The sequence below is a fragment of the Hylobates moloch genome, unplaced genomic scaffold, assembly GCF_009828535.3.
Source record: "Hylobates moloch isolate HMO894 unplaced genomic scaffold, HMol_V3 SCAFFOLD_10, whole genome shotgun sequence".
NCBI lineage: Eukaryota > Metazoa > Chordata > Mammalia > Primates > Hylobatidae > Hylobates > Hylobates moloch.
Window position 1 is genome coordinate 44,718,397 of NW_026652285.1, and position 12,980 is coordinate 44,731,376.

The 12,980-nt window shown below is 41.6% G+C and overlaps 1 protein-coding gene across 1 annotated transcript in view; it reads right to left on the reverse strand.

The window, feature by feature from the left end:
• Window positions 1-1,796: 1,796 nt before the first annotated feature.
• The window catches only part of CEMIP2 (cell migration inducing hyaluronidase 2), an 85,870-nt gene continuing 74,686 nt past the window's right edge, over window positions 1,797-12,980 (reverse strand). The window contains exons 22-24 of the mRNA XM_032164285.2: window positions 8,835-8,989; window positions 4,152-4,255; window positions 1,797-3,807 (exon numbers count right to left, since the gene is read on the reverse strand). Coding sequence (XP_032020176.1) covers window positions 3,611-3,807; window positions 4,152-4,255; window positions 8,835-8,989 — 456 coding nt within the window. The 3' untranslated portion in view covers window positions 1,797-3,610. The remainder of the gene's footprint in view (window positions 3,808-4,151; window positions 4,256-8,834; window positions 8,990-12,980) is intronic.

Below are 12,980 nucleotides of genomic sequence, written 5' to 3' on the forward strand. Positions count from 1 at the left end.
TTTTCCCTCCGTGACCTTTTGTTGAAAACTAGCTTAAATAGTGTCTGCTCACATTTCCAGCAGACTGGGTTATAACCAAGTTAAGACCAACAGTAATGATACAAATCTGCTGCCCTATTAAAGGTCTTTACCTCCAGGGGAATTTCTCAGGTTATTAAACATTGTTTAATAAGTATCTGAAAACCAAACAAGAATTCCAGAAGTAAGCTCCAACTCTGCGTGATGAAATTAACAAACATTGTCATCATTGAATCTATGTATTGTGCTTACCTACTAGGAACAACAGAAAAAAACACTTGAACTAACTAAGCTCATTCCTTCTTACTGAAATGCTTCTCAACCAGACACATCCAAACATGACCTCATCTCTTAAGGAATGAAAACCTGCTGTAGTTATCTGAAGCACTCAAGCCTCGATCCGTCACTTCATTACCTTCCCCTCCTCAAGACAAAGTAACTCACTTAATGGCATAAGGATGTGTTGTCTCTTGATGAAGTTAGAGAACAGAGGAGTCATAATTCCTCTCTTCCCATTCCCGAGTCTAAACATCAGCTTAGAGGCTACTTTGGAGTCATAGCCCATGAGATGGTGTGTCTGCCTTTCATCTTCTTGCCAGCACTCTCTTCCAGCCTCTGAAGATAATATATGGCATGCTGACTCAGGTAGAGAGGCAGGAATCCAGCAAAGACTTAAACCCCAGTCTGTGGATACATGAGAGCCCTCTGTGTTTCTCATCAGCTGGCTGATTTGTGGATGACCACATTTTTGGAGCTCAACCAACTGCCTCACCTGATGGAAAATGCTTACGAACTTATAAATCACCTTTGAATATATTTTCTTGGTAGAAATAGAACAGATTGCTAGCTTCCAATTGCCTGAAATGTATGTATCAGTGTATAGAACCAATTTAATGATTTGAGAGGACTGAGGACTAAAAACTGTATTAAAAGCTTCTATTAAAAAGAGACAATAGAGAAATGCTTTGTTTAGGGCTGGAAGTTTTGTGAGTAATATAGGAAATGCAAATAAAAATAATAGATAAATGCAATTTTGTTTTAGTCACAAAAAAATTATAGACTGGAGTTAAACAGTGGGCCTATTATATTAGTGCCGTGGTTCCAAAACCTGGCTGCATATTAGAATCATCCAGGGAGCTTTAAAAAAAATTTCAGTGCTCAGGCGGCACCCAACACCAATTAAATCTGAATCTGGTGGGGAAGGGGGTAAAGTCCAGGTCTCTATATTGTTTTTAAAGCTCCTCAGGTAATTCCAGCGTGCAGTCAAGATTGAGGACCTCTGCACTGGAGAATACAGTCCCTGCCCTTCTGAAGCTTACTCTTACAATATCTACTTGGTGGATTCTGTCCACCAAGTGTCTTCCTCACTTCCATCGGTAACTTCTTTAGAGCTGGAATCTGGAATTTTAAATTTATGGATAGAGATACAAATTCACATACAGGCCAGGCGCGGTGGCTCATGCCTGTAATGCCAGCACTTTGGGAGGCCGAAGCAGGAGTATCACTTGAGGTCAGGAGTTCAAGACCAGCCTGGCCAACACGGTGAAACCTCACTTCTACTAAAAATACAAAAATTAGCAGTGTATGGTGGCGTGTGCCTGTAGTCCCAGCTACTTGGGAGGCTGAGGCAGGAGAATCACTTGAATCTGGGAGGTGGAGGTTGCAGCGAGCTGAGACTGCATCACCTCACTCCAGCCTGGGTGACAGAGCGAGACTCCATCTCAAAAATAATAATAATAATAAAATAAATAATAAATAAATTCACATACACACATATATAAAATACATGCGCACATATTTTTATTTAACTTAGGCCCTGATTATTAGTATATAAAACAGAAAAACCAAGTGCCTTGGTAATTTACATATCTTCTCCAAATCTTTAAAGAACCAAGCTCTAAAAAACACACATAAAGATATTTAAGTCATAACACACACACACACACACACACTCAAACTTTAATGACCTTCAGGAACCATGATCCAATAATATATTGAATAGGTAAGATCTCATTTATCCATATACAAAAAAAAAAAACCCAGAAAACAAAAAACTAACTTTGATTAAGACATGTGCCCTTAGTAAGGGCACTTACAGTTAGAAAGGTTTATCGGTAGCACTTTGAGGTAGCATATTTTGTAAAGTCACAGGGCTGCTCTGCAGTTTCTCCTGGATACAAAGGTAGAGGCCATCAGCCTTTGCCCCTGGAAGAGGAAAGTGAAATTATCTGTACTCATTGCCAGTGTCAGCCTGAACACACTTTCTACCACCCACCCTTGGCCAGCCCTCCTCTACACTTTATGCGTGGGGGGTTAGAACAACATAAAGGCATTTTGCTGCTTCTTTCCTCTTGGTATGGCAGCATCCCAGGCTGTGGAGCCAGTTGCCTCTCGCCGCATGTGATTCACCAGCAGGAGACGCATGCACCCTGTGGAAAGGGAAGCTGGGCATCACGGCACACTTTTTAATTGGCTTTAACATTTCATTAAGTAAGAGTGACTCCTTCCTGTAAGGCTTTAAAGAGGTTCATTTCTGAGTATTCTCTCCACGATTCTGACCCTAGAAAGCGCTCCTTTTTTTCCTCCCTGGGTGTAATCATTTTGGGGTATCATTAAGCTTTCTGGGATTTTCCTGGCAGGAGGGTGAAAAGAAAAGCTTTAAAAAATCCACACAAAACAACAACAAAAAACCCAAGTGCAAGAGCAATACCAAGAACAGACTTCCTTTGTGCAAGTTAAAATGATACAAGTTTATGGTTCAGGAAAACAACCTGTTCTTAAAACAAAACAAAAAAAAGGAAATATTCAGTTCAGCTCTGCATTTTAAACACAAATATACAGTCAAAAGAGGCTAAGGATTAAAGCTGCAAAAATGGTCCCAACAGCCTCCGACTTTTGCTGCAGGAAAATTTTTTGCCCAATGGTCACAGATTAAAGGGATATCTAATTCCCAAGAGCCCTTTTGTCCCAATATACTTCCTGTTTGAAAGTTTAACCCTTACAAGTAATTGATATACACAAGTGAATAAAAATAGCACATGTCCAGGCAAAAAAGGGCATGAGCTGGGCCTGAGTTGCCACTTAAAACTGTCATTCAATATCATAGAAAATCCTCAAAGGCTGCCCAGAAACAGGGCCCCAGGCACTGCTGAACATGCCAGCCACCAAGTCAACTGCCACCCGACACAACTGAGCATTAGACTTCAAGTATCCAAGGTGCTACAACAGCTGGTCCTCTAAAGACCTCAGGCTGACTCTCAGAAGCCCCCACTCCACCCCACCCCATTATACAAAAAGTAAAAATATTGCTCATGGTCATTACAAAATACTGGGGTGGAAAGTGAGGAATAAGAGATCTGCTCTCTGAATACACCAGCCTTACAAATACAAATAACGTCTTTAACATTTTGTACAACTAGAAGGTGCATGAAGCTGGTATCCAAGCAATGATTTCAAACGCCTTCTTTTCTCCCCGTTCTGTATCAAACTGGAAAATGGTTCCGTTGGGTTAACAGTGTCATTTTAACATGCCATAAATTAAATAAGTTAGTTCACATTTTTTTTCCCCCAGCACTTAAGTTACAGTTAGTCTCTAATGTGCTTTTGAAGCTTGCTTTAGCAGTTCCAGGTCTCTTCTGCGGACAGTGGTGGCTCTGGGACAACCATATTCGTCCAGCTGCAAAGGTATGAATTGTTCAAGCACCCCAAGGCCCTGTCCAGCAGGACTGGTAAATAGCTTAGTCCATGATGGTTTAAAGTTTCCACGGAATCCCAAAAATATGGTACTCCCTAAAAAAAAAAAGAAAAAGAAAAAAAAATTCAATTTTTATAGCTACATTCCAGCAAGAGAATACAGGTGGTGAGTCGGAGGTGAGCAAAACAAAGGCAGCTATTAAAAAACTCTGCACTTCCTTACATCAGCAAATGAACTCTCACCACCCACCTTTTGCCCCAGATAACAAACCACATCCCAACACACTTCCTCTCACACTGTGCCCTTATTTAGAAATCATCTTAATGATACCCACTCCAGCAAACAAGCTCATGAAAATGGTCTGGTAGCCAAACTGCACCATAAAATTACCTATGTTGCTGGCCCTGTAAGAACTTCATGGAATAATACAAATACAAACCTTTGTCATAAAGATGAGCTGGTTTGGCTAATCCCAGAGGTACTAGTAAGTGTGAAATGTTCAACTGCTTTATTTCTCCTCTTGTGCTCAACAGAACAATTGACCTGTATGTGAAATTTAGAAAGTCAGAGCCAATTTCAATCCTTCAGCATGAGTATCTTTCCATTGAGTATCTTTCTGAACTGAGTGCTGAATAGAAATATTAGATAAAAGCAGAAATCCAAAAAGAAAAAAGCCTAGATGCTTTTCCATCCAATTCCCACTCTTCCACCCCACCACCATGGGCTTCGCATGTTGCTCTTACAAGGGGTAACACATACAGAAACCAAATCATTTATGTAAGTTCACCTAGTGCAGGGCTTCCCAACCCCTGGGCCATGGACGGGTACCAGTAGATTAGGAACCGAGTTGCAAAGCAGGAGGTGAGCAGGTGAGCAAAGCTTCATCTGTATTTACAGCCACCCCCCAACACTTGCATTACAGCCTGAGCTCTGCCTCCTGTCAGGTCAGCTGTGGCATGCAACTCTCATAGACGCGGAACCCTATTGGGAACTGCACACGTGAGGGATCTAGGTTGTGTGCTCCTGAGAATCTTATGCCTGATGGTCTGTCACTGATGATCACCCCCAGATAGGACCATCTAGTTGCAGGAAAACAAGCTCAAGGCTCCCACTGACTTTACGTTATGGTGAGCTGCATAATTATTTCACTATATATTACAATGTAATAATAATAGAAATAAAGTGCACAGTAAATGTAATGTGCTTCAATCATCCCGAAACCATCCCCCTTCACCTCTGGTCCATGGAAAAATTATCTTCCATGAAACTGGTTCCTGATGTCAAAAAGGTTGGGGACTGCTGATCTAGTGGATGGTTTGGGGCACAGCTCTTTTAGGGAATAGTCTATGGCTGTTGTTGTTGTTGTTTATAATTTGTATAAATTTGTGGGGCACAAGTGCAATTTCATTACATACATAGGATTGCATAGTGGTGAAGTCAGGGCACTTAGGGTATCCATCACCCAAATAATGTACACTGTGCCTATTCAGTAATTTCCCGTCATCCACCCCTCACCCTTCCTTCTCCATTGTCTATCAGGGAATAAGTCTACTGTAACATGGGAGAATGGTTTTGTTTTGTTTCAAATACTCTATTTATTTAAGTTCTATTATCTATTTATTAAATAAATGGATAAACACAATTCTAAAAATAAATAACTGTGTTTTCCATGGTTTGAATTGCCATTTTTGTCACATAGTAAACCAACACACATACTTGGACCTATCTGTGGATTCTCTGTTCTCTGATCTTGCTCTTCTCTGCCAAAACTATGCTGGCCTATGGCCTCATGGTCTATTTTAATATTTGATAAAATATTTAATATTTGATAAAAACAAGCCCCTTGTATTAACGTAATTTTACTACTTTCTCATTTATTCTTCCAGATGAACTATAGTATCAACTGTCAAGTACAGTAGAAAAGTACCTTTTGGGATACTAATGGAAATATGTCAAATTTATATTTTAACTAAGTAAATGTGATGCACTTGACTCATCCTGAAACCATCCCCCTCCACCTCCAGTCCATGGAAAAATTATCTTCCATGAAACCGGTCCATGAAATTAATATTTATTAATTTTTCCATTCAGAAACAGAGTCTCTCCTTTTATTCAGCTTCTGTTGCATATCCTTTAGCAATATATTTAATAATGTATTTATTTTCTGTGTGTGTGTGTGTGTGTGTGTGTGTGCGTGTGTGCGTGTGTGTACATACAGACTCGCTGTTTCAAAAACTTCAATCAGAAATGTTCCTGGCCAGCCAGGTGCAGTGGCTCATGCCTTTAATTTCAGCACTTTGGGAGGCTGAGATGAGAGGATCATTTGAGCCCAGGAGTTCAAGACCAGCCTGGGAAACACAGCAAAACTCCATCTCCACAAAAAATATGAAAAATAATAAAATTAAAAAACAAAACAAACAAACAAAAAAACAGCCAGGCTGGTGGTGTGCACTTGTAGTCCCAGCTACTTGGAAGGCCGAAGTAGGAGGGTCACTTGAGCCTGGGAGGTCAAGACTGCATTGAGCTGTGGTCACATCACTGCACTCCAGCCTGGGCAACTGTTTTTGGTTTTGTTTTGTTTTTTTAGAGATAGGGTCCTTGCTCTGTCACTCCAGCTGGAATGCAGTGATGCTAGTTTACTGCAGCCTCAAACTCTTGGGCTCAAGGGATCTTCCTGTCCTAGCCTCCTCAGTAGCTGAGACTACAGGTATGTGCCCACATACCCAGATAATTTTTAAATTTTTTATAGAGACAGGGTCTCATTACGTTGCCCAGGCTAGTCTTGAACTCCCGGCCTCAAGCAAGCAATCGTCCCGCCATGGCCTCCCAAAGTGCTGGGATTATAGGCATGAGCCACTGTGCCTGACTCTTGGCCGGTATTACTGAAACAAAAATTTTCAAGAACAAATCAGTGTTTAGGGGCCTCTGAGTAGCTCTTATTAATTAAAAGGTAACATTAGATTGATTTATTTTCAGAGTCATCAAGGATGCCCACAGGAAGTTGAAATTTGTGTAGTATGTCTTAATGTGGGTCTTGATAGTTCTTAAGATTAAGTGCCTTAAGTTTCATGCTGGTACGGGTTCTTTATGGTAGTCTTTCTTTCCTTTTTTTTAGAGACAGAGTCTCGCTCTGTTGCTCAGGCTGGAGTGCAGTGGTACAATCTTGGCTCACTGCAAACTGCCTCCTGGGTTCAAGCAATTCTCCTGGCTCAGCCTCCCGAGTAGCTGGGATTACAGGTGCCACCAACATGCCGGCTAGTTTTTGTATTTTTAGTAGAGGTTATGTTTAGAAACATAGTTTCACCATGTTGGCCAGGCTGGTCTTGAACTCCTGACCTCAGGTGATCCTCCTGCCTCAGACTCCCAAAGTGCTGGGATTACAGGTGTGAGCCACCATGCCCGGTCTACTGTAGTCTTTCTAAAGCAGTGGTGACACAATCTAAAATTAGTGCAGCAGTCTAAGCACGGCTACCCTGCAGACATGACCTTCTTCAATAGGTCAGAATTACCCATAAGATCATTTACAGGTCACCCCGCAACCCTATACACGTAGACACGTGCTCCGTCTCCCTAGAAGTCACTGCCAGTTGCTCCATACCTTCTTAACACTTTGTTAAAATACAACATACACATTGAATTTTTGCATACGAAACCTATCTGCATAACCAGAGGGCGGATCAAGAAACAGCATTACCAGTATCTTAAAAGCCTTTCTGTTAATGAGTTGGTTTTACCTCTTAAATCTATGGGGTACCTTGCAGGACTACCACGTTGTCCTAAATATTTGTGGTGAGATTTATGTCTTGGATTGTTTTAGGGGAAATGAGTGCATGTATTTTCAACATTAGGAAAAATCTTTAAATCCTGCAAGAAAATTGAGGCTGTACAAGTATCTTAAGACAGAAGACAGAACTACATATATACATTTAATGTTACATCCAAATAATCCAGCGACTTCATAGAATTTACTGGCATCGGTTCTATAAAGCATAAGCTATTGGAAAATGATTCTAAAGCTAGATAGGCCTTTAATTTGGGGAAAGCTTATGTTCCTTCCTTAATGGTTCCATTAAACGAAAGCCTGTGTATAAATCAACATCTGTGGCAAAGGCAGAAAACACCCTGAGTTCATCTCCTTGCCTCTAGGCAGGGTCTCACCAACCCAGAAAAAGAAAGGTTTCAGGCCGGGCGCGGTGGCTCATGCCTGTAATCCCAGCACTTTGGGAGGCCGAGGCGGGCGGATCACGAGGTCAGGAGATCGAGACCATCCTGGCTAACACAGTGAAACCCCGTCTCTACTAAAAATACAAAAAATTAGCCGGGCGAGGTGGCGGGCGCCTGTAGTCCCAGTTACTCGGGAGGCTGAGGCAGGAGAATGGCGTGAACCCAGGGGGCGGAGCCTGCAGTGAGCCGAGATCGCGCCACTGCACTCCAGCCTGGGTGACAGCGAGACTCCGTCTCAAAAAAAAAAAAAAAAAAGAAAAAGAAAGGTTTCTCTCCTATGCAGCTTTCTTCAGAGACATCAAAGAAAACCAATCAGACTAGTGCTCTATAAGAGCGATTGCACACTCAACCACTTCAAAAATCAATTTACTCTTTTCCAGCCATTTCCAAGTGACCCAGGTGATGACTTCCTGTATCACAGTCATAGTGCAATGCTGTCCAAGACCATCAGTGGGACAGAGGGCTGCAAAGGTCAACTGCCTGGAAAATCACTTCAAAATAGTAATAGGCCTTCTGAGGGAGTTGTGGACAAAGTATATCAACTTAATACTAAAAAGTATAACGCTCTGATATTTGTTTTATGAGACTCAAAAAATAAATAAAATAAAAAGTGAGATAGTAATGTTCCAAATAATGAGCTTTTTTCCTCCGAAGGGCCTTCCACCATTTGCAAAATGTTGCAATATCCAAGTTCTGCCACAGGTAAGCATTGGCTTATCAATGATAAGCAGCTTAGATGACATGGGCGTCCATCTGAGGTAGGAGAGGAATGAACACTTTGCATAGTGCCCTGAATGTCCAGAGAGTAAAAAAATCGGACTTGACCAGGCATTATGGGTTTGGAGCACTCCATATCTTTAAGGTGGCTTTTCCCTGTTATAGCACAAGCTTGACCTACCTTGGAGGGATGCCTGTTTTTAAATACTCCTCCATGCGACTGACATCAGCAAGAGGAAAAATCTTTTTTTCCATCAACCGGAATGGAACGCTGCATGGATCCACAACAAGGAGGAGGACGCCTGCACTTCGGAAGGTAAAGTCAGTGCCATTGACCTGAGAATGCAAAAACATCTTCTGCTGTCATCATCATTTCGAGAACATCTGCAGGATGACTCATTTTTCCGGCCCTTTCCCTGTGTCTTCTAAACCCATGATTCAAAGTGTATTTCCAAGTTTCAAATTGTGTGCTTCACTTGCTTTTTCCTCACCATCTGAAATTGTGCCTGTGTTCCTAGGCACTGCCTATAGATTCTGCCTTGACTGATGTTTGCTGACTGGAGAAGCTGCTTTGAGCAAGGCATGGTGGCCCCCACTCAGCTAAGCTGGGTGACTTCACTCTGAAGTGCTCAAGGTATTCCTTCTTACACACACTCTCACTGGGGTCAAAGCTTTATAAGTCAATGATAGGTGGCTGCCTCTGTACTTCAGTGTAGATGGCTTATTGTCATATTGGTTCAGAAAAAAATACACACACACACATAAAAATATGTATCATGCCTTGATCCACAGGAATTCCCCATTAGTTTGTATTTGTAGTTTGCTGCAAATGTAGCTCTCCTCTGAGATCAAAATGACAAAGTGATAATTTTACTGGAATTTAAGCTACAAAGTACTACTACATTTATTTCACAATTATTGTGAGCTAAATTTTCAAAGTCATCCCCTTTAAATCAGTGGTTTGTGACGTTTTCAAGAAAAAGGAACTCCAGACATTTCCAAATATCATTAATTTCTCAGCCAAAAATGAAGGAGCAAAATAAAACAACTAAGCACTAATTAAACCCATAGGCACTGTTTCTGTTTATAAGGTGTAAAATTATAAACTATGCTAAAGGCTAACAAAGGAGAAATGTTCTCACCACTACATCTTTCCATGCTTGGGGAAATTATAATATTTAAATTTTACTTCTAATCACTTTTGATCTCACTGGGATTCAAAATGGCACTTTAAGGCCGGGTGTGGTGGCTCACGCCTGTAATCCAATCCCAGCACTTTGGGAGGTTGAGGTGGGTGGATCACCTGAGGTCAGGAGTTCAAGACCATCCTGACCAACAAAGTGAAACTCCATCTCTACTAAGAGATACACCAGGCATGGTGGTGTATGCCTGTGATCCCAGCTACTTGGGAGGCTGAGGCAGGAGAATCACTTGAACCCACGAGGTGGAGGCTGTAGTGAGCGGAGATGGTGCCACTGCATTCCAGCCTGGGCGACAGAGTGAGACTCTGTCTCAGGGGAAGAAAAAAAAAAGCCCTTTAGCTAAGTTTAAATTGCACCAATCCAGTGAAAATAGTTCTGGAAGCATTTGAAGTAAATTTTATATGTGGAAAGACGACATGATTTCCTTATGTTTTTAAATCTCAATACTTAAAATTGAGGTACACTTAAGAAAAAAATACCTAACAGTCCTCAACATATTCAGACTGCTCCCATGAAAAGTATCCCCAAAACCTGTTGCTTAAAAAAACCACAATACTTTCTATGAAAACTAAAGCAAAGCAAGGTACTGTGGCCCATGCCTGTGATCTCAGCTACTTGGGAGGCTGAGGTAGGAGGGTCACCTGAGTCTAGGAGTTCAAGGTCAAGGTCAACCTGGGCAACATAGCAAGACACTATCTTAAAAAAGAAAACCAAAACCAGCTGGGTGCAGTGGCTCATGCCTGTAATCCCAACACTCTGGGAGGCCAAGGAGGGTGGATCACCTGGGGTCAGGAGTTTAAGACCAGCCTGGCCAACATAGTGAAACCACATCTCTACTAAAAATAAAAAAGATTAGCTGGGCGTGGTACCTGACACCTATAATCCCAGCTACTCAGGAGGCTGAGGCTGGAGAATCTCTTGAACCTGGGAGACAGAGGTTGCAGTGAGCCAAGATCAAGCCACTGCACTTCAACTTGCATGACAGAGCAAGACTCTGTCTTAAAAAAAAAAAAAAAAAAAAAAACCATCCAAACAAAAAACCCTAATGCAATCCCAGATCTTAGGGAAGAGTTTTCAGACAATGAAAGTAAAAAGTATTGGGGATAAATATGACTTTTCTAGAGTCCCAGGCACCCAGTGTGTAACAATAGAGTCAAACAATGTTTTCAGACTCTGGGGCATAGCCTGCCTGAGATTTTTTTTTTTTTTTTTTTTTTGGCAAAACACTCTCCCCATCTCTCTCTCTCTCTCTCATTACCTAGTAAACTACTAGAACAGTGAGACTCAGCACCCACCTGCTTCCTTTATGCAACTCCCACCAGTTACCACGCTAACAGGCTGGGATCAGGTTCCTCATGCAGCTGACTGCATTCAGATGCTGAGCTAGCAAATTTCATGCCAATAAAATTACATCATGAGTATATTACAAAATGCAGGACTGCTAAAGGAGGGGAACAAGCATAAACACAGACTTGAAGAATCTTTAACCTGGTGTGGTGGCTCACACCTGTAATCCCAGCACTTTGGAAGGCCAAGGCAGGAAGATCACTTGAGTCCAGGAGTTCAAGACTAGCCTCAGCAACACAGTGGGATTCCGTCTCCATAAAAATATTTTAAAGATTAACCAAGTGCTGTAGCATATGCCTTTAGTCCCAGCTACGTGGGAGGATCAATTTAGCCTGGGAGGTGGAGGTTGCAGTGAGCCGAGATTGCGCCACTGCACTCTGGCCTAGGTGAAGAGGGAGACCCTGTCTCAAAAACAAACAAACAAACAAAAACAAACAAACAAAAAAAAACCAAGAATCTTTGAGCTACATTTACATAGGGATAGTCTTAATTCAGAGCTGTGAAGTAGAACTTAAGTTCCGGAGCTGGATGGTAGTGATGGTTTTACAACAATATGAATAGACTTCATACCACTGAACTGCCCACTTGAGAATGGTTAAGATAGTAAAGTTTATGTGTACTTTACGACAATAAAAAAAATTAAGAAAAAAAGTAAAATTAAATTTTCTCCACATGTATATGGATTTGTGATTATGTTGCCCACCACTAAAAACACTAAGCCCCTAAAAAGACCACGTGAGATGGCACAGGCCTTGGCTGAGTGTTAGTTGAAAGGCTGGATACTTGTCACCCAAAGAGATCTTTGTATGGTGGCACCTAGGTCAACCTGATTTTGGACAGGCCACATGCTGAGACCTGGTTCTCAGTGGCTAACCTTGCTCTATGCGCAAATGCTAGTGTTGACACTGAAACTCATGTCTATACTTCCATCAAGCCACTTAGAAAAGACAACTAACACTTTGCATCTTCATTTTCCTCAACTGAAAAAATAGAGAAGAGGCAACCTTAAAATAAAAGGCCAAAGAGATGTTAAAACTTTCATTCTCATATCTTAAACAATCTTCAAGCTTATTTTAAGTTTCAAAGAATAAGGTTAATGAGTAAACACAATCTACTCAGGAAAAAAAAACATTTCTTAAATGTATTTAAAAACACAAAATGTTTAGGAGGTATTTATATCTCTGTTGTATTGCTTGCTACCAACAATAGAAAATGTGATGACAAACCAGTGACTATAGCCAGAAGTAATTCATATCACCAAGATAGAAGATAAAAGCAAGAAGCTGTGATGGTGTACACATCTGCTTTGGTCTGAATGTCTGTGTCCTGTCAAATATTTCTATGTTGAAATCCTAATCTCCAAGGTAACAGTATTAGCAGGTAGAATCTTTGGGAAGTGATCAGGACATGACAGTGTAACCCCCATGAATGGGATCAGTGCTGTTATAAAAGAAGCCTGAGAGAGACCCCTGGACCACTCTACCCTGTGAGGACACGATGAGAAGGCGCCATCTATGAACCAGGCTCACCAGACACTCGATTTGCTGGTGCCTTGTTCTTGGACTTTCCAGCCTCCAGAACTGTAAGAAATAAATTTCTGTTGTTTATTTTTATTTATTTATTTATTTTGAGACAGAGTCTCGCTCTGTTGCACAGGCCAGAGTGCAGTGGCGCGATCTCGGCTCACTGCAAGCTCCGCCTCCCAGGTTCAGGCCATTCTCCTGTCTCAGCCTCCCGAGTAGCTGGGACTACAGGCACCCGCCTCCATGCCCGGCTAA